The sequence below is a fragment of the Thalia democratica genome, chromosome 1, assembly GCF_965202585.1.
Source record: "Thalia democratica chromosome 1, ktThaDemo2.hap1.1, whole genome shotgun sequence".
NCBI classification, from domain to species: domain Eukaryota; kingdom Metazoa; phylum Chordata; class Thaliacea; order Salpida; family Salpidae; genus Thalia; species Thalia democratica.
The window spans coordinates 57,392,324-57,417,531 of NC_139165.1; the positions used below are offsets into that span (position 1 = coordinate 57,392,324).

General features: G+C 27.5%; 1 protein-coding gene across 1 annotated transcript; it reads left to right on the forward strand.

Annotated features, from left to right (window-relative positions):
- On the forward strand, window positions 1–25,208 carry LOC145838330 (fatty-acid amide hydrolase 1-like). The gene is made up of 11 exons (XM_082945939.1): window positions 1–245; window positions 1,456–1,554; window positions 10,661–10,795; window positions 10,856–10,992; window positions 11,763–11,986; window positions 12,652–12,800; window positions 14,960–15,140; window positions 16,690–16,832; window positions 18,198–18,396; window positions 22,193–22,338; window positions 24,890–25,208. Exons 1-11 carry the CDS (start codon window positions 60–62, stop codon window positions 25,004–25,006), a joined length of 1,716 nt encoding a protein of 571 aa, XP_082802065.1. The 5' UTR covers window positions 1–59; the 3' UTR covers window positions 25,007–25,208.

Here is a 25,208-nt window from a genome sequence, read left to right on the forward strand (position 1 = left end):
TTTTGATACTTTGTAGAGCTCTACCATATTTCGGTACATATGTAACTATTATTACATTTATGGAAAAATTAAAGGAAACAACACCATTTTTTTGGGCTTCATTATGTGGTGGAGCTGTTTTTGTTGGTTGCTGCTCTATTTTTATCACAAAAACTGAAAAGAGAGAAAAACTAAAGTTTTCTGCTTTCCAAAAGAGAGGAAGAAGAAATAATGCAGTTCAAGCTCAAACTTATGATAAGTTATCGGTAAGAGTGTATTAATGAAGTTTTTAATCAGTAGAACTTGTACTACTATGTTTTAATTTAACTTTATTTTATATAATTCAAATTAGTTGTTAATCTGTTTTATATATTCTATTAAATCCCAAAAATTGTAATTAAAAAATTAGGTTTTTATAAGTTTTTATTTGTATACTTAATAATGAAATATCATGCAATTCAGTATAATCAGGGTTGCCACGGGTGGTCAGGCTAAATCAGGCTAAGTCAGTTTTTATGAGGTCGAAATAACCAAAAGTCAGTTTTTAGGTTAAAATGGCAAAAAGTCAGTTTTTTTATGTCAAAGTGTCAGAATTTGTCAGTTTTAGTTTACAAAGTTCCTTAAATTTTAAAGCCTTAAAGTGGTAAAAAATTAACAAAAAATCCTTTTAAGACAGACAAAAAATAAAAAATTACTCCCAAAATCATTAAGTTTCAAAGCCAACAAGATTTAAAGAAACAGCGCGAGAAGGCAAAACGCAAAATTGCTAGCTTAGATAAAGAAATTAGTTTGCTTTCTAAAATGAAAAAGGTATCAAAATAATTGTTTTTTTTTCATGTTTTTTAACCAATGTTTACCTAAATTTTTTGTTTTAAGCTTGATTTTATTTGTAAACATTATGTTTTTTACTGTTATTAGTTTACAGTTTATACTATTTAATTGTTTTTAAGGACACTTACACTCTAAATTTTTTTTAGTCACAGTTTTATTTTTATAGTTTCATGATTAGTGCATTATTTTAAAATTGATATTTTTAAAAGGTTTTAAAAAGAGTCTTGGTTTATTAGTAATAGTTACTGTTAAATTACATGTGTTCTTTTCTTTGGTTCAAAAATGTGTACTGTATAAGAAGTGCGTACTAAAATGCGTACTTGTCAAAATATGTGTACTCAAAATACGTAGTTATCAAAACATACGTACTGAGAATGCGTATTTAACTTGAAGTGCATATTTAAAACACGTACTTAAGAGGAAGGTAAAAGTCAGGCTAAATTTACAATATTTTTTGTGGCAACCCTGAATTAATATTACTTTAAGGTACATTGCTAAAACTAAATAGTTGTATGAACTCAAGCATAATTCATCTGTAATGTTCTAATATTTGTTTTAAATTGTATCAAGTTAAAAATGTAGTATACAATAAACAAATATTTTCTTTGAGTTACTTTATAATATAACTATTTTTATATTGTGTAGGAAAGAAAGTATTTACAAATGAGTGCAAAAGAATTGATTGAAATTACAACAAAAGATAGCACTAAAGTCATAGATATAGTTAGAGCTTTCCGTGTAAAAGTAAGTGGTAAAATAATTAATTTTTATCATAAAGCATTATCTTTAAATGGTGTTGCTTTAGTCAAAGTTTTCACTAGTCTTCAAAAAAAAAGCAATGTGTATATCTCTTTAATACTTTGTGATATAATTTAACATAAACGCTGCAAAATTTAGCTAATAAATTAGTTTATTAAACACATTAAGTTTAAAACAAAATTCGATTTTTTAATGGTATTATTCATCAATAAGATCTAGGGTTGCTTGACACTCAGGATTCTCAGGAAGTTCAGGATAACTCAAGAGGAACGAGTCAAAATTGCACGAGGTTACTAAATTGCACAAAGACAAAATTGCACAAAGATATTTTTGCATAAAGGCATAAGCTTAATTGTTCCTTATATTACGCGAACCTGGCTATTAACTGACTTATCGCGTTATAACAATATCGGTGACGGTTACTTAAATGTTTAGAATTGACTTAGCTAAGTTAGTTAGCTAAGTCGATTTATGAAACGCGAATTAACCTGAAACTATCATTTAAGCTTAGCCTAATTAAGTAGTAAGATTGTTAAAATGCTTAAGTACTTAAATAAAAAAATCGAGTCTCTGAACATTAAGGTTTGCATAATGTAAGTATAAATAATAATAAAGGTAAGTATAATGAATAGAAATGCGACTAAACACAATATAAAAAACTGTACAAATAAACTCCTTTAATTCAAAAGTTCATATAAAAAACAGTCGCCATCGTACAAGTGTACGATGCGAACACAACACTTTGCAATAGATAAGCGTTATCAACTAAGACACTGAAAACTAACCCACTAAAACAAGAGCGTTACTGAATTTAAGTTAAATAAATTTGAGAGAAAAGAGAGAAAGCCATTTTCGACTGCGAAAAACACTGTTGAAGTGTTACATTCTCTACACTTATTTCGCCATTTTGGAATTACCACTTATAGTTAAGAAAAATATTGTCTTATATTAGTTTTGAACTTGTAAAAAACACTAAACAACCTCTAACATAGAAACATAAATGAAAGATTACCGCCGACTATCGTCGACTTTATCTTGTTAATTAAACAAAATATTACTTTACTTTTAAAATGCTATAAAATCCGTTGATGACGTACAGAATAAAAAAAGTTTTGAACAATTTACAAAATGACTAAAAAAACTGAAAGAACTTTCAGAAATTCTTCACTGGTAGTACTCGCTCCCCGATGTTTTTCCGTACACGCTCCTCGTACATGCTTGGTTTCCTCATCTGTTCTCCACCTCGGCCACCGTACGCTGATGGTACATCAGATCTCTGCGTCTCCTTCGCTGACTCGTTGATGACTTTCGATTCTCGAGCCGTTTTCGTGCGAAAGTGCAAATAGAAAGTAACTAATTACTTGAATTAAATTAACTTTAAGTAAAAATATAAAGAAGATACTTTTTCAAGTGTTTCAAGTATGTTTATAAGAAACTTTGAAACATTTATAGCTTCAGTTTAGCGAAATATTTTCTACAAACTTTTAGCGTATTAAAAACATTTCACATTTAACACAAGTTAGTTGACAAAACAACCAATTACAGTAGACTACCGCTTAAGTACGCAATTTTTTTTGTACGCACCCCGCCTTAAGTACGCACTACCCGTGCTTTAATTTTCAATCATCAAGTTTTTCCAGATTATTTTATGTTTCCAGGTAGAATGGCCAACCTGCTGAGTTAGCCTGAGACTTTCACAATTTTTAAACTAAGGTGAGTAATCCTGAGTAGTCTAAGTGGCCTGAGATTTGTGACAGTCCTGTTATTAAATGTTAATAAACTAAATACTTATGTAGTGGTTGCAGAAAAATGAAAAGAATAATGATATTTGAGCTGTAATGCTATAAAATAAATAAATCTAGATGACAAAGTTAAAAAAACCTACAAATACAACATAATTAAGTCATAATTTAATTTAAATGTACACACATTGATGTTTTGAAAATGTTTGGTAAACACAATGTAGTTTGGCACTTTCCCTCTAACAAAACAAAATATGGAAAATATGGCTAAATGTTCTTTTTTAATCATTGACTGATATTGACTTTCTATATTAAATGTATGTATTATTTAATGTAGAAACTTTTTATAGAAAAAAATAAATCATGTTGAAAATTAAATCTATTAAAAATTTTGCAGATTAGAATTATGTATTAAGTGTTATTTAAATAAAAAAGACTTGTTTATTTGGCTTAATTATTTAGTGGCTAGTTGTAAGAAAGAAAACAAACAACTAAATTTCATATTATACTATGTTGTCAAAAAGTACGTACTACCTGTGCTAAGTACGCACTTTTTAGTCGGGTTCAATTTGCGTACTTAAGCGGTAGTCTACTGTACATGCATTTCAAAAGTTTAAACTTGTTTTCGTAAAATATATAGCTGGTGAACTTTGTACTTATTTTATAAACTTTAATATTCTAGAAAAGTTTAAAAAAAAATTGTTTGTTAGCGTTTAAATACTGAATAAGATTTTTAATAGCTCAAATGACCTTATTAAAAATGTGTTGTTTTAAGTATGTGAGGTGTATAACAACAAAAAAATATGGTAATAAAGTTTGTTACCAGCAATTACTAAGGTTATAATAGTACAACTGTAAGTATTATAGTTCAAAGTTTGAACATAAAATTGTTGCTAAAAAACAAAATGGAATAAAGTTAAACAAACTAAGGCAATTTTTTTTAGTATTAGTAAGAGCTCGACATAAAATTTAAGTTAAGTTTATCACTCTAAAAATACTCCTTCAATTTCTTACGACTCGATTTCGTACTAAGCTTTGTTCGGAAAGCTTCTTAGACTAGTTGTCTGCTATAATTGAATAAAAACAAATCACTCTTTCGGTGGTCTTTCAATAACATCTAATTTAATTTTCCAGCGGTGAAAAATCCCGTTCGACGTTATACTCAAATTTTCACAACGGTTTATTTCTGACTAACAAGTTTTTCGATTTTAAAATGTTTAAAGCGCCATTGATGAAAAATGAACCAAAATAATTCGTGATTATTTTTAAAAATGCGTGCTTCATTGTTTAAAGATTTTTAGGTTTTAAATCGCCATTTGTTAAATATAAGCCAAATTAATTCGTGGTTTGTCTTAAAATTGCGTGCTTTATATTGTTTAAAGTTTCTCTGGCTTTATATCGCTATTTGTGAAATATAAGCAAAATAATTCGTGGTTTGTTTTAAAAATCTGTTCTAAGCTAATTTTTAAAAGTATTTTGTTATTCGCAATTGTTTCGCGTTTCAAGTAAGAAATGTGTTTTTTTTTGTTAAGATTTCGCGATCGGGCCTAACATTTACTTTAGTTTCGTCGTTGTTTGGCATCGCTGATGTGCTTTTGTTTAGAGAAAGGGGCAACTTTTGTGATTTTTTCGCTTTGCCGGCCGAAGTAATGCTGGAAGAAGTGTTTGTCGGATTGACGGAAGTAATTTCTGGCGTCGCTGCTGCGCTTCCGGTCGTAGACGAGGACAATTTCCGTGGTTTGTTGGTCTGACGGAAAAAATTTCCGAATTAGCCGTTGGTTCTAATTGTTCTGGTGCTGGCTGCGGTTGTGCTGACTGTTGGGACTGCCCGTTGTGGTGCTGGCTAAGATGGCTCGGATCGTTGGCGCTGGTCATATAGGTGCTGGTTTGGTGGCGCTGACTGTTGACTCTGGCCCTGGTGATGCTGGCTGCGGTTGCGCTGACCGTTGGGACTGCCCGATGTGGTGCTGGCCAAGATGGCTCGGATCGTTGGCGCTAGTCGTAGACTCTGGCCCTGGTGATGCTGGCCGTGGTTGTTCAGAACGTTGGTTCTCATCAGTTTTTTTTTGTTGCATTACGCGACGCTGTACTCGTGACGTCATAATTCGGTATGGCGACAGCGCGATTGCTTTTTGGTTCTCTAGCAGCTGTTCTGCGATCGAGTTCGGCTAATTCGGCTCCTAATTCGCGTAATTTTTGCAAAGATCGCGCTTAAGATTCTCACGAGTTCTTTTGTCGGTGTTACGTAAAAATAACTTTAAGTAAGCGAGATTTCTGTGCTTAATTGTAGTTATACTGAAAAATAAACACATATCCTTAGAAGGTAATATATTAGAAAATAAGACAAATTTTATTCTCTCATTATAGTATAATTCGTCGATGCCGTTGTACCTACAAAAATTTTCGAATGTGGTAATTACGGATTCTATATGCGAGAATTTTTCGATAAGACTTAATGAGGGAAGGTGTTACGATTTATTTTATTACAATTTTCTATTTTTTAATTGGAAACACTTTGTTGTTTAGCAAGCTATAAACAACAACAAATGAGATGTTGACAAGTTATAGTACAAGAAGTTTGAAATTGTTGCTATAACAACAGTCATCACTGAAAGAAATCACTATTGTGAGCTTGGGGCATTGTTAGAGACAGTAGTCTGAGTTCTGAGGAAAGAATTGGAGTGGAGTTGATTGTCTTCCAGTAGATCAGGGTTTCCCAAACTTTTTTGCTAATGGCCCCCTTTAAAGAGTTTGAAAAAGTAATGGCCCCCTTCAACATATAGATTACTTATAAACTACTATAAAATACACATAAGACCTTTTTTTTTTTTTTTTTTGCTCTTCATCTGCAACTCAAAAATATCTAGTGTAAGTTTCAAGTTATGGCCTCATGGCCCCCCCTGTGGCTCCTTTACTGCTCATGGCCCCCCCTCTTCCCCCTTTGCTGCTCATTGCCCCCTGAGTGTCTGTCATGGCCCCCTAGGGGGCCACTTGGCCCACTTTGGGAAACCCTGCAGTAGATCCACCTTTTCCTGTGTGCTAGTGACTAATTTTATTGACTTTTTTTATACTTAAATTGTCTTTAGACAAATTTAAGTATTTTCTTGATTTTTGTTAACATTGTATAAAATTTTAACATATAACAGTTTATAAAATTTTATTGATATTTTCAAACCTGAGTTTTTTATTGTAATTTTTGTCTAATTTTAACTACTTTATTCATTTTAAGTTTTTTATATTTTGTTACAAATTGGTTTACTTTTAAGTTTTTAGTATATAAATTTATCCCAACTCCTTTGTATTTTATATTATTAAATAGTTTTTGTTAAAGTAAATTTAAACTATGTCACGGGTCAGTCCAAATCCAGAGTGTCTTCCAGACACTATGATTCAAACTCGGGCTAAGAGTGCTCGCACTCAGAGCCAAAGACCTCTTAGCCATGAGTCAACCATTAACCCCCCTACCCTTCTAAACAAACCCTTGGAAGTTGGCATGCCAACCTCCTCTAGTTTCAAAGGAATTTCAAAACAAGTTCTACAACTTCTAGCTCCCTAAAGGTTTCAGTTAATATGGCGTGGTACTGTGTATCCTTGATACTCGAACCATACAATTTTCTCGTACTACGTTTTTTCGAGTATATCGCGCCTACTTTGTCTTTTGCTAATCTCAGCTCTTAACACATCAATTTTAAGGTTAAACTTTACGACTTCGTTACAGGCTGTTTAAACGTTTTGAGACTATCGAGTTCTGACTCGATTACTTCGGTGCGCCTATATCCACCCCATTGGTGAGCTATATGGTCTCTTAAATAGATCGGATCCCGACCGCGTTCGATTAATATTGATACAAGTAGTTCCCATAATACAAGTTGATAGATATTAGTATTTAGACTTTGTAGTAACCAATACAATTGGTCACTTTCTAAGATATTAAACTGGTTGTGATTACAACTAAGTTTTCTGTAGGCTACTGGTTCGGGAGGACGATACGCGGGGAAATCAGAAGTTAATAACTTATACTTATTTTGTTTAAATTCATTCCAGTTCTTAACAAGGTGGCTGCTACTAGGCCTAGAATAGTTTATGTCCATAATACTAGTAGACATGTTTAAAGTCTTATAAAATTTTAAACTAATTTTGGGTCACTATCTACAAAACGTAGAAATTAAAAGAGAAGAAGATAACGGATTAATTAAGGTGCGTACTCATATATCCAGGGTAACCATTTGCCTGTCTACCTATGTTGTTACTTAGGTACGCGAACCTAAATATTAACTGACTTAACGCGTTATAACAATATTGGTGACGGTTACTTAAATGTTTAGAATTGACTTAGCTAAGTTATTTAGCTAAGTCGACTTATGAAACGCGAATTAACCTGAAACTATCATTTAAGCTTAGCTTAATTAAGTAGTAAGATTGTTAAAATTCTTAAATACTTATATAAAGAAATCGAGTCTTAAAAACATAAAGCTGTAATAAAATGAATAGAAAATGCGAAAAATATTAAACAAACTGTACAAATAAACTACTTTAATTCAAAAGTTCATATAAAACAGTCGCCATCGTACAAGTGTAGGATGCAAACACAACACTTTTTAAGAAATAGACGTGTTATCAACTAAGACACTAAAAACTAACTCAAGAAACAATTGTGTTTACTGACTTAAAAGTAAATAAATTTGAGAGAAAAGAAAGAAAGACTTTCGACTGCGAAAAACACTGTTGAAGTGTTACAGGCAAAATTGCACAAGCAGACAATTTTGCATGGGTTGAATTTTTTTTTTACTGTAACTGTTACCCCTGACCCTTACCCTCGGTAAACTATTAATTTTTATTTATTAATCAAATTTATTTGTTTTTTTTTGTACTTTCACTGTTATCCCTAACCCTTACTTTTATTTGGTAGCTTTTTGTATATTAATTAATTTATTTTGATTAACTCTTTTTTTTTTTCTTAATAATTTAATATCTGTTTTTTTTTGTTCTTACTATTACTGTTACCCCTAAGATTTACCCTTGGTCAGTAACTTTTTTTTCTTTTGTTTTCAAAAATTCATCTTTTAGTTTTTTTTCTGTGTTTTTTTCTTTCTTTTTTTTTGTTTATTTTTTTTTACTCTCATGCAAAAATGACCATCAATGCAAAATTGTCTTCATGCAATTTTGTCTCTTCATGCAGTTTTACCTTTGTGCAAACGTATCTTTGTGAAATTTAGTCTTTGTACAATTTTGACTTGTTCCCCCTGAGAATCCTGAGTGTCAAGCAATCCTGTATTTAATATGATTAATACCTTTAAAAAATCGAAATTTGTTCAAAAGTACCTTTGTGCAATTTTGTGCCGTCGTGCAATTTTGTACGCTCGTGCAAATTTGACAGCTACCCTAACTCAGGATATATTGAAGTTTTTGAAAATCTTAGGATCACTTAGTACAGCTCTAAATAATTCAGAATATTTTAATTTTTTTTTCTTAAACTCAGGCTGACTCAGAATAGTTTTTTTTAATCAGGATAGTTTTAAGAAAAAAAAATTAGAATAAGATTTTGAATGTGGTTTAGTTTCAATTTTTGTTATTTTATAACCAATTTAAAAAAAAAAATCAATTTTTATTAGTTTTGAAAGAATAAAAATAATTTCCTTAAGAACTTGAAAAAAACTCATGACAGTCTTTTTGACTTAAAAGCAGGCAATCCTGAAGATGTGTTAAACTATTTATTAATTTATTTATATTGATATATAATTAAAAAAGCGTTTTACCAGATCAAAAAGCGGGATCTCAGCTTAGGTTGCTAAGATCCGAAACAATACAGATTTTAGTTTAAAAAATGACTCTGAATTTGGTCTCTGCTCGATCTTAATTAGAAAATCTAGTTCCGGTAGGACCTCAATTTAGATTAAGGATCCAGATCCAGCCAAGCTTATTTTTAAACTGAGCATTATTGGATCTGGATTTTATCTAAATTGATGTCAGATTTAAATTAGATATAATATTTTTTTTTAATCAAGATCTAGAAGACCAGATCTAAACCTATTTTTCATATTAAATCTGGTTGGATCCATATCTTAGCAAGCATCGACAATAACTCACTAGATCCAGGATTTTTATCCGGTAGAACACTATATATAATCAAATTAAGTTTTTAGGTGTAATTTTTAAAGTTATTTTATCCTTAGATTTTTTTGCTTTATGGTTGTACATCAAAATTTATATAGTGCTCATTAAAAATAGAGTATTTTGGCTCTTTTATAAGAAAACTCAAACTAGTTTGCGTGTTTTTCCTAAATCTCTGGGTAGTTCTACAACTTGATTCATATTTTTTTAAATTAAAAGTCAAGTTTTCGCTCTAGAAAATAATTGTTGGTGTGATCTTATCAAGTATTCAACGTTAATTAACTGTATAATTTACAGTTTTTACTTATATGTACTACATATTTTCAACTTTCTCATATAACTCAGGCTTTCTGTTTTGATTCAAAGAGTGTAAATCCTAAGATGGTGGTTTAAGTTTACATGGAAGAACATAGCTTAGAAGTTTAGTTTTCTTTAAGTTTGGTGTAAGTATCATTGTACGGCTAAGCTCAAAATTAAAGTTAGTTTTAAAAGAATATATTATAGTTTGCTTAACATTAACAATAACAAAAAGTTAGTAATAACGAAAGTTAGTTTTTATGAAATTTTCTAAAACTGATAAATTTTAACTCCTTAATTTATTTTTACAATTGCTAGACCATGATCCTTATGAAATCAACGTTTGTTTTGTTCAATGTGTTCTTCTGTATGATTTTATAATAAGAACAGCTTATCTTCAAATCAGTAAATATAGTCTTTGGTTTATAAAAATTGAAACTCATGTATTTTGTGTTTAATGCACATTTAGACAATAAATAAGGGTTCATTTATAGCAGCTAACTGCTCATTAAACTTCAAGTATTTTAGTTACGCTTATTTGTAATTTTACAAAATGTTTTATTTTAATATGTTTATAAAAAATAATTCTAAAAGCTACAAAATAGTGTACTTCCGTCAAATGAAGTTTTTTTATACAAAATATCGTATTTTGTACCTAAGATTTGTAAAAGGAAATATTACAAATTTGTATATAAAAAACGAAGATATTTTTAAAGTTAACAAGTCTTTTAATATTTTTAAAAGTTAAAAGTTGTAAGTTTTTTCAATTTATCTATTGATATTCTTAAAATCTAAGTTTTTAAAACTGAGTGAAGTTGTACCAATGTAAAACCTAGCTTTGAACTCGGAACATAGCTACAAGTTTTCTATTAAAAGTATTTACTTCTTAATATATCATACAAAAGAACCAAGCCTAACCATATATAATGTTTAATTTAAAGGCATGTGAGATCAGTTTGAGTACAAATTGCTTATCTTCAGTTTTTCAAGATGAGCATTGTATAGTTCAGGATTACAACGAAGATAAAGTGCTGTACGGAATTCCCGTTAGCTTAAAGGAGTGCTTTGACGTCCAGGTAAAATTGTATATAAACTTAAAGATTTTTTAAAAGATTTTTATATATATTTTTTAAAAGGCTGTTTCAACTACATTAGGCTTTTCAAACAATATTCTGAAAAAAAGACCTGTTGAAGATTCCGTAGTAGTGAAAGTTCTGAAACATCATGGAGCTGTTCCTTTTGTCAAAACAAATATCTCACAATCTATGCTGAGGTTCTTATATCTTTGTAAACCTTTTTGTGTAAAAATTTGACCACATTTTATGATTTATATAATCTTTAGTGATCATGTAATCGTTATGTTATTGTAAAATAAACTTTACTCCTAATATCAATGTTCTGTTTTAGATAAGTAAAATATTTACAACCTTCTACTTAAAAAGTGCATGTATACTACAGGGTAGCTTCTAAACCTGGAATCCTGGAAAAACCTTGAATTTGACAATTTAGGCTAAAAAAGCCTGGAGTTTGAGAAATTTTTGAAAAAAACCTTGAAATTTGAATAAAAATCACTGAAAAACCTGGAATTTTCACGAACTTTACGTGTTAAGTAGTGTAATTCCGATACGACAAAAAAAAATCCTATCATATAAATTATTTTTTTTGGCATCATCAAAAATATTTTTTAATAAAAAAAAGATTTAAAGTAGCCTAACAGTATTTTTTTAATGTTCTTATACTATTTGACAAAGTTTTTTAGCTTAACTTATTTTTAATCTAAAAATAGACCCAAAAACAAGTACTTTCAAAAACCTGGAGGAAATATGCCAAAAACCAGTGGCTACCCTGGTACTAGTAATATGTAAGTTATAAAAACACATCGGCATCATATCTAGACGAGACTCATCATTTAGCTTGTTTAAACAAAAGTTATAGTAGAAAATGTAATTGTTATAAAAGTTATTTAAAACATGTATGTATATTTTAAACAACACAAAAACTTTTTTAAAAACTTTTAATAAAGAATAATATTTTTTTTTCTAGTTTTGGCAGCAACAACCCGATTTATGGTCAAGTAAGAAACCCTCACGATCCAAATTTCTCCCCCGGGGGCAGTTCATCGGGTGAAGGTGCATTAATTAGTAGTGGAGGAAGCTTGCTTGGGATTGGGACAGATATTGTTGGGTGTATAAGGTGTCCGGCCCATATGTGTGGTTGTCATGGCTTTAAACCAACTACCGGTAGAGTAAGCCATATAGGTTGTCATGGTTAGCGTCTTTTTTAATTCTCACACTGAATTTTTACATTTTTATTTTCAAAAAAAACTAAGTTTTAATTTGCTTTTACACCAAGTCTGTAAATAATCTTTGAGGAAACTTACTTGAAAATAAATAAATAAAAATGTTTTATGGTGTATAGAACGCTGAAACAGCTGTACAAGAAAAAAGTTAATTTTGAACGCCAAAACACTAAACCTATATTTGTGTTTACAATGATTTGAAAAAACCTGGAATTTGACAATTTAGGTAGAAAAACCTAGAATTTCGAACAAAAATCACTAAAAAACCTAGAGAAACTTAAAATTTTAAACTATTTTTACATGAAAAGTAACAAATTTTGATTATATTCTAAAATAAAAGTTTCAAAAACTATGTATAATTTTCTTTCATTTAAAAACACATTTAAATTATCTTTACATAATCTTTCAATTTTTTACACTACAGTTTTTTTTTAGTTTAATTTTATACTTAAAATGGACTAAGAAACTTCTTTTTTAAAAATCTGGAAGAAAATTACAAAAACACTTTGGCAACCCTATATCTATATATATATATTCTTCTTATTATCAAGTATTTTTAGATACTACTTGGTTTGTTTTATTAGCTTTTATTTGTAGCTTTTAGTGTTTAAAATTCGAAGAAAATTACTACAGGACCAACTGAAGGTCAAAAATTGGTAACCTCTAGCATTGGACCGCTTGCTAGAGACGTGGATAGTTTAGTTTTGTGCTGCCAAGCCCTGTTTAGTCCAATTATGCATAAACTAGACCCAACAGTTTGCCCACTTCCTTTTAACTCCAAGGTAATATTTAGTCTTTGCTGTCGCTCTGCCTTTTGTAACTTTACTTTTTTTCTAAGCTTGTGTAATCTTTTATAAAAATCTTATAAGTTACTTAAATATTTTTTTTACTAAACTCTATTTTTTATTTTTAAGTTTGATAGATTTCTTTGTCGTAAATAACGTTTTTAAAGTCAAGTGTAAGAGTATTTTGTTAATTAATTAAAATTTATTAAAGTTTAAGTCTATCTAGATTGTAGGTTACTTAAATTAAGAGACTAGTAATAGTTATATTGTAGTTTACATCCACACTATAAACCATGAATAAATTAACCTATCTGTACTAATACTACTAAATGATATTTAAAGCTATTCTATACTAGTTATGAAAACTAGGCAGGACAATTAGTCGTTGTATTTATATTAAAGAACAAATACACAATCTAACTGAAATATGAATAAGATTATATACTTGATCGAGTCAAAACCTATACACATGAAATAAATCTAAGATGGTATATTTTAAGAAATGTGAAACCTGTAATAAGAATTAACTACTTAAACTTTAAATCATAAAATACTTTTAAGAAATAACATTGTTTAAAAAAAAAATTAACAATAAACAATATAAATGATAATTAAGCTCATTTCTGGAACTACACCTGGAAAGGTCTTTACTCGAATCACTGCAATCAAACTGATGCCTTCTCAACAGATGCCTTGGTATTTTATAACATGAGGCGTTTTTTCTCTTAACAGTTACTTTATTTTTGTTGTATCAGACTCTCATTTTTTTCTTCACTGTTACTTTATTTTATATAATTCAATGTTCTATAAATGGTACATTTATTAAAATTGTGTTCCAATACAAAAGTAAAAAAAAATAGTTACTCAAAAATTTAATAAAAAGTGCAAATTTACAAGATTAAATGAACATTAAGCATTAAAACAGATAAGAACAATTTGAAGTAGATTAGTTTATAAAAATTAAAAAAAAAAAAAATTAAAAATTGTTTTAATAAAAAATTGACTAACTGAAATATTTACTAACGAAAATTAATCAGATTATATTAATATAAAGTAGATAAACTTTCATCGCTTTCGACCTAAAAAAAAGCTTCCAATGTGTTATCAAACATGCTCAGTTCAAGAGTGAAACTTTTCCAAACAAGAATACTAAGCGTTGCCACTGCTAAGTATACATGATGTTTTAAATTTGTACGTAGTTTATCTGGTCTATAGGTTTTGTTTTATTAATTGTATAAGTATATTGTTTTATTTACTTGTCAATCAAATGAGTTTTTTGTAGCTTACTTAAAAATGATTTAAAGTTTAAATTTTTGTCCTCTGAATGGTTGGTTTCTATGGATAGTCATATGAAAGTTACTACCTTAGATTGTAATAAAATAGTTCGTTACATTAAAGAACGTAGTAAAAGTATGCGTGGTGTTTACGTAAATAGACACCTTTTAAGTTCCTTATTAAAAATATTTTATGTTAAAAGAACAAATAAGTCTGGACGTAATAAAGAAAAAGTATTCGCTGCTTTCTATTTAAAATAGACATTAAACTTTTTAAAGTTGCTCAGTTTGTATAAGTGTGTAAACGGATTCAGTTTGAAAAAATATTAGTGCAGTTTTATACCCGCCCAGTTTGAAGACTTTTAAGTTAGATATCGGTTTTTATTATCAAATACTATTAACATCTTATCGTTTTATATTATTTGTGTGCTTTTTATCAAGCATATATTCTGTTAGCTTTTATCTTATGTAGTGTTCAGTTATTATCTTGTTTTTAGTTCATGCTGATTAAAATAAAATTTCTAAAGACAAGAGAAATTTGTAAAGTGTTTCAAATATAACTAGCCAGATTAATGCTCATTAATTAGCGCACGTAGAACATGCAGCAGTATCTACCCCTTTAAATAAATAAAATAGCTTAAATCCTAAAAAATCAAAAAATCCAAAAAAATTAATTAATCTTCTCTTTTGTTCAGTATATTTTTTATACAAACATTAAGTTTAACAAACAAAAAATTGTTATCTCTCTCATTTTTAGACATGAAGAGACAGTTTTAGTTGTCCATGTCTTTGAAATTTAAAACTTGTGAAATTAGTAACCTGTTTAGTATTATAAGAAAAGTAATTTAAAAGTACATCATAACTCTTAAAGTAAAATTGTAGGTGTACCAGTCTAAAGAGAAAATGAGAATTGGGTATTATTTAGATGATGGCTATATGCTACCAGTTCCAGCTTGTCAGAGAGCTGTTATTATTGCTAAGGAAGCGTTGCTACGTTCTGGTCATACTCTAGTGCCTTTCTCTGTTCAAAATATTGAAAATGCTATTGATATTTCTAATGCAGGTTGTAAAACTTAAGGGCTGTATCTTATCCGCATAGGTTTTCTTATAAGTATATATAATTTAATTTTCTACTAAAATAGAGACATGCATCGGAGTATTACATTTGGTTTTTAATAAAATTGTATATAAAGTTTTAAAATGATAACACAAAAATATATCTTGACAGAATTTTCGTATATTTTATTCAATTAAATTATTAGTTGGTTCATTATTATTTACTATTTTCTAAGAATTCAGTTTTCATTGAAAACTTTATTGTTTTTTTTAAGTAGTATCTTAGTCTAAGTAACTTAACTCGGGCAAAATTTATAAATATAGTTCAATATTTTATATATTATAACTAAATGTAAATTTATAACTTTTGGATATATTTACAAGTTACAATACAAGAAAATTTGCTTTAAAAATAAAAGGTAAGATAGATTTTTAGTGAACACTTTAAAACTCGAAGATAATTGGCCTTAAAATTTTTGATTCCATACCGGTGTATCGGTTATTATTTGCAAAACTTGTTACATATAAAAAGTTCATTGAATGTTGTTGTCCTATAAAAATTATCTTGTAGAACATACTCTAAGCTTTTAAATAAGAATCAATGTTAGCTATTGTAAAAAAATGTTCGACCCATAGTATAAAACAAGTTATGTTTTTATATCTTAAAATGATTTACTTTTACAATTTATAGTATTAATATATTCTATTCACAAATTTATTAAATAAACTTTTATAACTGATTAAGATTCGTCCTAATTAAAGCTTTAAACACAATCAATAAAAATTAGACCGAATTCACATTAGTTATTTAAGGGCATAGGAGTCCACCTTGAATATTACAAGTTGATCTTATTTTATATAGTTTTATCTGAGCTATCAGAAATTTTTAACCGCTTGAAAAATTTCAAAGTAATTTTTGAGATATGAGCAATCAAATTTGATGACCTCAATATGTTCCTAATAGAAGGCGAAAACTAAAAACGCAAAAAAGACCATTTCATTAAAAATATATCTCACCCTTTATATTCTTTAAACTTTCACAGAAAGTGAATTATTAAATTATAAAAAGAATAAATGCAGGAATTTTTCAGTTTTGAAAAATAAAATTTTTATTAAAAAAAACACCTAACTTTTTTATACTTTTAATCTAAAATTTTTATTTCTTAGTATTTTTAAAATTCCAACATTTAAAGTCTTTTAAACTATAAAAGGAACATTTCCTAAAAATTTGAAGTCTCTAGCTCAACAAATAAAGGAGAAGATAGATTTATAATGATTTTTAAATTTCCGAGAAAATTGACCCTAAAAAATTTGCGGTCCATACTACGTTTGTATCGGAAACTTTTTACAAAAAATAAAATATCTTAAAAGTTAAATAGTTTTTTCAATTCTATACAAACTGGCTTGTAGTTTGTACTTCAAGCTTTCGTATAAGATCAAATGTTATTTTTAGTAAAACAAAAGTTGGACTCCCTATGCCCTTAAGTTAAAACCTGATGGATTTTTCACACCTGCTATATATTTTGTGCACATAGAATTTGATTTATTAAATACAGGATTATGGGCTGAAGGAGGAAAATCGTGGCTGGAAAATTTAAAAAATGATGTTGTATCATCTTCTTTGAAAACATTAGTAAACAAATTAATTCGTTCTTCAGTAAACAGATATTTGCTTTCTATTTATTACTACTGGAAAGGCGTAAGTAATAATTTGTTTTGAAAATCTCTATGTAGTTTTTTTTTCTTTATGTTGTATTAGGTAAGTGGTTTTGCGATTTTCATGTTAAAAAAAGGTAGTTGAGTTGTTCAGAGTTTTAAAAGTAAATTTTTATAAATTCTAAAAATAGACAGTAGTTATCAACTAAATTAAAAAAGAAAATGTTTATATGTACTGGTTTAATAAGTCATATGATGCGACATGTAAGCTAGCAAAGAATATTATCACATTTTTAATGATTTTCTATATATCTTATTTGTTATATATTATATATTATTGTCAATTCTGTTTATTGTAAATAAGTGTTAGACTAAAAACTAAAGGTGAAGGTTAAATTACTAATTAAAAGAAATATATATAAATATTTTAAATTGCTGTGCTTTAATCCGTTAAATTGAAATTGGTTGAATTTATATATAGGAAAAATCTCTAATAACTATGTTAATCCTTTTTAAAACGAATATAAAATTATACAGGATCAGGTTTTCTTAGGTTTTTTATGGAAGGCGTAAAAGAAAAAAATGCTTAGCTTTACTGTAGATCAATTATAACTTAAGTAAACTTAAATGGTTTTAATTGTTACTAATTGCTTTTGTCGTTTATTAATCTCTTGTTTACTTTATGATTACTTGGTTACTATATAAATTTGTAAAATCTTATTACTTATTAGCTTTGTACTCTACTGATAAGAATTGCTCGAAATATATTTAGTTTTATTGAAATTGTGTGTCTTGTATATCTTATTGTATAATTACTGGTCACTTATGTTCAAGATTTTTTTTGTTTATAACCTTGTTAATTTTTGAAAAAAAAAATCTTTCTTACAGTTCCTAAACATCTACTTAGTGTGTAAGGAAAGTTTAATCAAATTAAAACTTTATCTTTTACTATGCCACTAAAAATCATTAAAAAGTAAACAATTATTTTCTACAATTAAAAAATAGATTTGAGATTTGAAGTGGTAACTTTTTTGCAAGTTTTATTTAATTTTTTTAAAAACCATTAAACTAATACATTTTTAATATTTAAGTGTGTGCTTTACGAGTCATATCTTATTTCTTATGAATTAGAAAAAAAATTATAAACAAAGTATATTTTTTTGTAATTTTTTAAACTTTGATATAAATAAATATTTGTTCAACTTATTTTTATTAAAAGTTTACAAAGTTAAGTTGTTTTAGTCATTAAAACTTTATAAGTGCTTTTGTCTGTTTTTCCATCATCAGATAAACTATAAGTACTCATAAACTTAAAAAGAGCAAAACTACTTTGTATATTTCTTATACCAATAATACTTCGATAAGTTGCTTATTGTTATTAAAATTAATATTACAATATGTTTTTAAGTTTACGAGATTGTCACGTGATATGCAAATGAGTGGGGGAGAGGATCAATCAGCATTAAGAGCGTGGAACTATCAACATAAAGCAGATATTTATAAAAAACTTTTTTTTGAGAAGTGGAATAAATTGGATCTTGATGCAATTATTTGTCCATCCTTTCCTATCGCTGCTTGTAAATTAGAAGAAATCAATCATATAAACGGTTGGTTATTTGTTCTAGTACTATAATTTTTTTTGTGTTTGGTATAAACCTTAAAAGTGTATATTTTACAGCTGATATTTAAAGTTGTGTTTTTTTGCGATAAGGTTGAAGAGACAGTTAAAACCGAAAGTTTACAAGTTTTTTGTTATCAGTGAACTTTGGCCTCATCTATATAAACACGTATATAAATAGTATAAAAACACGAGTTAAGATACACATTTAATCACAAATTTAATTATTAATATTATTACTAATACACTACTGAACTATTACATACATTTAAAAACTAATCGGGGCACACAGTTTTAAAAGTAAGTAAAACATTATCTTTTTTAACTTTAGACATTACTTCTACGTTAAAAAACTAATTTGTACTTGTGATGTGTAAAATAAAACAACAATATAAAGTTATTAAACATCATTAACACACAAATCAGACACACAATTTTATTTTGTAAAAATAAGTTTAATCTGTTTTTGAATAAAGTATATCTAAAACTACTTCAAAGTAGGTCGCTTGATTACTAATAATAATAATAGTTGTTTAAATTGTTGCGAGTTTCTAAATTGCACTAGGCAGCTTAATTAAACGTATCGATTATAAAAAAGTTATACTATCTCAAACGCAAAAGTCTTATTAATTAAGAATATGTAAAAGTATTTAGATAATTTATCCATACATCACATATTTTTATAATAAGTGTCAAACATTAAGTTTTTTAAGGCTACGCTTAAGGGAATGGGAGAGGAAGTAAAGACAATTATAAATAAAAAGTATTGGCTCTTATATGATAACTAAAGGTATAAACTATAAGTGAGTTGTTGTGGAATACCAAAGTTATAATTAAGTGTTAAGGTATAATAATTTTCTTAAAAAGTTTTTGATACAAACGTATAGATTGCAATTTACTCAGAAATTAAAAAAACCACTATAAGTCTGTCTTCTTCTTTATTTTTTAAGCTAATGACCTTATTTCTTTAGAAAATGTATCTTGCATTATAAAAAAAATCTTTTGAAACAATTAAAAATACTTATGATTATTATTTTTTAAGTAAGATTTTAATCATAAAGTTTAAAAAAGTATGCTTAAAAACTGGAAAAGAGGTTTTAAATAAGATAGTCTTTTTTTTGCCTTTTTAACTTGATCCTTCCATAAGAGTACTATTAAACTCTCCGACTTTGTCCCATCATATGTCAAAAACAACTTTGATTATAAGATGCGTTAAAACCAGTTGTTAGCTAAGTTGAAGATCTTTGAATAAGATCAACTTTTAACAAAAGTACCGTACTCCCTATGCCTAACTTAGTATTTTTCATGTTACACTCATGGTAAAGTCGTGTTTAATGCTTAAAGTAAGATAAAACTTAAGGGTCAAGTATCGGATATGTAAACGCCAGATAACTTTTGAAGGAGTGAGCAAATAATTTACTTCATATAAATGTTAGTCCGTAATATTGACTTAGTATAAAAGGAACTCATTTTACTTTGAAAAAGTTTTATTAAACCGTTTTCAGCAGTGCTTAAAAATAGAAGTTTATCGGATATTTATGATTTGTTTTTTCAAAAACTTTTGATCCCACTTTTCCCCGATATCTAGGGAGTACCTCATATGGATGCGTACCTTATTGAAGCCCCTACAGTTATAACATTAGAAAATATAGAAGATTCTGTTTTTTGTTCCTACTACTAAAACTGCAAGCTTTCAATTAAAAAGGGTATTTATATACTTTATTTTTGAACAATTTCATATTAATTGTTGAAGGGGCACGTAAAATTACAGGTGGGTGATTTAACTTACTTGATTGACGTTCAAATAATGTTTATCGTTTTAGAGAGAGAGAAAAGTTGGACAATTGTTTTAGTTGCTTTAAAACTTGTACAAAAGTAACGTCGTGCATATCTGACAAGTCATCAGCAAAAAGTGTAACCCAAATTAGTGCGTTTTTATGTTTTATTTTCGGTTTCGTTTCAAAAGTATATCATTGTCAATTTTAAGTTGATTTTATTGAAAAATAAGTATAGATTTAAACAGCAAGTATTTAAAAAAAAGTATTCATAGAATTTATTTTTTTTCCTTTTTGAAGTATTTTAACGAGTAATCTTTCAAGTTTAAAGTAATACTAACGTTGATTGTGGTTTGTCATTTTATGTTAGTAATGTTTGAAAAAATATTTATATTTTTGATGCAAAATGTGATTTTTATTTAATCTCAGTATTTAAACTGTTTCTAAACCTGTTAAATGTTATGACCTGGTAGTAAACAAGTAATAAGTATCGAAACAAAAACAGAAAAGTTAGTGTGAAAGAACAGTTATATAGTTAGAAAATAAATTACCTTAAGAGTGTGTAAAGATTTATTTTAAATCTAATTTAAGTTTCAAGTTTATTTTAGTCAAATTATATATATATTTTTTCTTTTTAACTTTACATTTTTTATATAGTTTTAACATATATTAAATTATTTTTAAGTTCATTGTAATTATAACAAAAGTTAACTTTAACTGTAGTTTAAATGTTGAAGAAAAATAACTTGTTTTGGTAATTTTTGTTTCACGAAAATAAACTGTGCAAAGTAATGTTCATTGCATATGTGGCATGACACCTACCCCTTTTTTAAGATGTTATATATATGTTTAAAATAAAATATGAAAGATCTCTACAATTAAAAAGAAAAAAAAAGACCAAATACCTTAGTTTTAATAAAAGACTGATTAATCAAAAGTATTTAGACTTATCAATTTAATTCAAATATATTAAACAAAATGAAAAAGTTAGTTCTAATACTTTTATCAAACATACTTAAAGAATTTTTAAGGTTGACAAAATCGAACTCAATATTTTGCATAGATAACTAACTTACATAAGTATTTATTGAAAGCGATTTTATTTTTGAACTTTATTCTTTATTACAAAACAAAACAAAAAAGTCTTAGTATTAACTTGGAATGAAATACAAGGTTTTCTTGTAAGTGTTTAGTTTTCTTTAAAACAAACTTAAAAATGTATTTTATTTTGAATAAGAAATCTCTAAACAATTAAAAGCAGTAAAAAATATTATGTTGACATACAGCTTTATATAGTTTTATTATATTTATAAGTATTTTTTAAGGTACTTTAAAGTTAATACTTAGTTAATATTTTTTTATTTAATCCTAAAAATTAAAAAAAAAAAAAAATTTGATTGGCTTCAATTTAGTTTCCTACAAATTTGTGTTTCTTTCAACTTTCAGCAACCTTTGCATATCGATGTAAGTTTTATTAAGTAAACAAGTCCTTTGAAGTTGTTTTATTTTACTTAAAATAAAAATCTCTATTTTACGTTGTTAAATTTATTTAAAGTTAATTTTAGTTTGACTGGTATATCAAATATACAGAATACTTTTAAAAGCACTGTTTAAAGGGTTGCCAAAATACCTGGAATATTGGGAAAACATAGAATTTTAGAAGATTTGAAAAAAAACCTGTAGTTTTAATCATTTTTACATGTCAAGTGATGAAGTTTTTATTAGATACAAAAATGTATTACAGAGTAAAAAAAAATTATCATTTAATTATTTTGTTGTTAAAAAACACATCTAAAGTAGCTTTACAGTGTCTTTTTAATGATTTTATACTATTTTAGACAGTTTTTTACCTTATTAATTTCACTATAATAATGCACAAAAACGTTTTCTTTAAAAATCCTGGAAAGTTTGAAAAAAAAAACTTTTGGCAACTCTGTATTTAGTATGTTCTTTGTAGTATCTTAAAGTAACGGAATCTTTTAAATCAACAGTTTAAATTTTTTAAACCAGTATTTTGGAGCTACACAGTGTTATACAACTTATTAAACTGCCCAGCTGGTGTAGTATCTGTTTCAAAAGTAACAACTGAAGATGTAAATAAATTAAAAAGTTATCGTGGCCACTATGGTGACCCGTGGGATGAGAAAATTAAAATTGTAAGTATTTCATATTTGTACAAACTTAACAAATATTAAATTAAAGTTATTTATTTCTTAGTTCGAACATAGTAGCAAAACGTACTTTTTTTTTAAACTATCAAAACTATAGTTAGTTTTTTTTAAGCTATCTTTGTATTTTAAGTCAAGTACTTGTAAGGTTTGTTTAAGAATTTTATTTCTAAAAATAACTAATGTATTCAAAAGATTATCTACAGTTGATAATCTAAAAAATTTAATTCCGTTTTCTTGCCATAGTTTTTTTTCTTGTTGTGGGCAGCAGTTCGCTGGTCGCTGGTTTATATTTTTAAATTGCATCATACGTATAAAGTATTGAAATCAAAGAAAAAATGTTTAGCAATTAATTTTATTATTAGTTGACATGGTAGATAAGTTTGTTGTAGATTTTATAGTAACTATTTACAGTAGACTACCGCTTAAGTACGCAAATTGAACCCGACCAAAAAGTGCGTACTTAGTACGGGTAGTGCGTACTTTTTGACGACATAGTATTATTATATTGTTTATTGTGCAATGTTGGACTCAGGCATCAAAACCTGAGCCACTTTAACAGGACACACACAAAGACAAAAAGAAAATAAACTTATATTCAAAACATTAAGATAAATTATATACATATATATAAACACAATTTAAATGAAAAAAAAAAGTTAAACACAATATGATATACAAATGAACTAAATTGAAAATTCAGTTCAAAAAATTTAAACTTATATATTACTTAGTACACACAATAAAGAAGTTTGTCTAAAATCATCGCTTATAAAACAACATTCATAATTACAAAATAAATAAGTAAACGGTTAGTTTGTAGGGGGGAGGCGTAGGGAAACGAATATTTTTTTTTTGTTTATAGTGGAAAATTAGTGAATTTTACTGGTATTTATTGTATTTAAATCAAATCTTTTTAGCTTTAAACGAAATTGTTCTACCCTCTCACAAGATACTATATCCTGAGGTAGTCTGTTCCACATAGCTTTTGCTCTGTGAAAAAAATGCGCCTTGCCACTGACTGTTTTGAAAATCATGTTTACATTTTATTTTCAAATTATTTCCTCTTAGTTGATATTTATTTTGAGAAAAATTAAAAAACTGGTTAAAAAAACTTTTATATTTGCCATTAATAATTTTGTAAAGAGTTAATAAATCAAATTCCCATCTTCTATATTCCAGTGATTTCAAACCAAATTTAATCATTCTATCATTATATGATGTGTAAGATATGTTGCAACGACTACAAATATGATGGGTAAAACTCCTGTGCACAGATTCAATTTTGTTAATATCCTTTTTTAAATGGGGTGACCAAATTTGGGTACTAAACTCAAGTTTAGGGCGAACTTATGTTTTAAATAGTTTTGTCAGAATTGAAGCAGAATTAGTTTTAAAACTTTTTAATATTTGACAGCATGTAGTTTTTGCAATCTTATATAAATAGTTGATATGTTCATTCCATTTTAAATCTTTGGAAATATAAATTCCCAAATCTTTAAAAACTTTAATTTCTGGTAACTTGATGTTATTGATTAGAGGTCAGTTGGAGAAGATTTTTTTTGTTAATGGTTAGAATTTTACATTTGCTAGGATTTAAGTTTAGTTTTCTAGTTTTTAACCATATGTAAATATTATCTAAAGATAGTTGTAATGAAGTATTTGACTGACTAAAGATTTTTGCATCATCTGGAAATAAGCTTAACTCACTTTTAATATCAATGTTTGAACAAATATCATTAATATAAATTAAAAAGAGAAGGGGACCAACTACACAACCTTGTGGTACTCCACTGTAGATTGTTAAAAAGTCAGAAAGCGTATAATTTGAAATTTAGTTGTTTGTTTTCTTTCTTACAACTAGCCACCAAGTAATTAAGCCAAATAAACAAGTCTTTTTATTTTAGATAACATTTAATACATAATTTTAATCTGCAAAACTTTTTAATAGATTTTAAAATGTTTTATTTTTACTATAAAAAGTTTCTACATAATTAATACATAAATTTAATATAGAAAGTCAATGTCAGTCAATGATATAAAAAAGAATATTAAGCCATATTTTCCATATTTTGTTTTGTTAGAGGGAAAGTACCAAACTACATTGTACCTTTTACATTTTCAAAACTTCAATGTGTGTACATTTAAATTAAATTATGAATTAACTATGTTGTATATGTAGCTTTTTTAACTTTGTCAGCTAGATTTATTTATTTTATAGCATTACAGCTCAAATATCATTATTCTTTTCACTTTTATGCAGCCACTACACAAGTATTTAGTTTATTAACATTTAATAACAGGGCTGTCACAATCTCAGGCCAATTAGACTACTCAGGATTACTCACCCTAGTTTCAGGATAAGTGCGTACCTAAGGCGGGGTGCGTACCAAAAAAAGTGCGTACTTAGCGGTAGTCTACTGTATATCTTCTGTTTCTAGTTGTAACGAGTTACAATAAAACATTGAGTGTTTAAAAAATGTTGATTCAAGCGGTTTATTTTTCTAAGAAAATTGATAAAAAGCTACTCTACATACAGGCTAACAAAAACAGCAACGGTATGCCTATTTCAGTTCAATGCGTCACTTTACCCTTTGAAGATGAAAAATGTTTAAAGTTTATGAAAGAAGTTGAAAGTTTGTTACTTACAGAATAAACTAGTTAATGTTTTTATATTTTAGGCTTCATTTGTATAACAAATGCCTATCAGAAAACAATTCTATTAGTTTTTTTTCCTCTAAGTTTTAAGTAAAATAATATCTAACATTTAAACAAAATTTATACTATTTAAAAAGATAAAAAAAAATTTATAAACCTTTAAAATGTATTAGATTTTTTTAATACTGTTTAAACTTTAA

Bases quoted from the DNA above. Each gene is read 5' to 3' on its own strand.
- LOC145838330 (XM_082945939.1), top strand. From the start codon at position 60: ATGGAAAAATTAAAGGAAACAACACCATTTTTTTGGGCTTCATTATGT. The intron at 12,801-14,959 runs GTAATATTTAGT...GTAAAATTGTAG, and splicing joins CACTTCCTTTTAACTCCAAG to GTGTACCAGTCTAAAGAGAA. The intron at 22,339-24,889 runs GTAAGTATTTCA...CTCTACATACAG, and splicing joins GGGATGAGAAAATTAAAATT to GCTAACAAAAACAGCAACGG.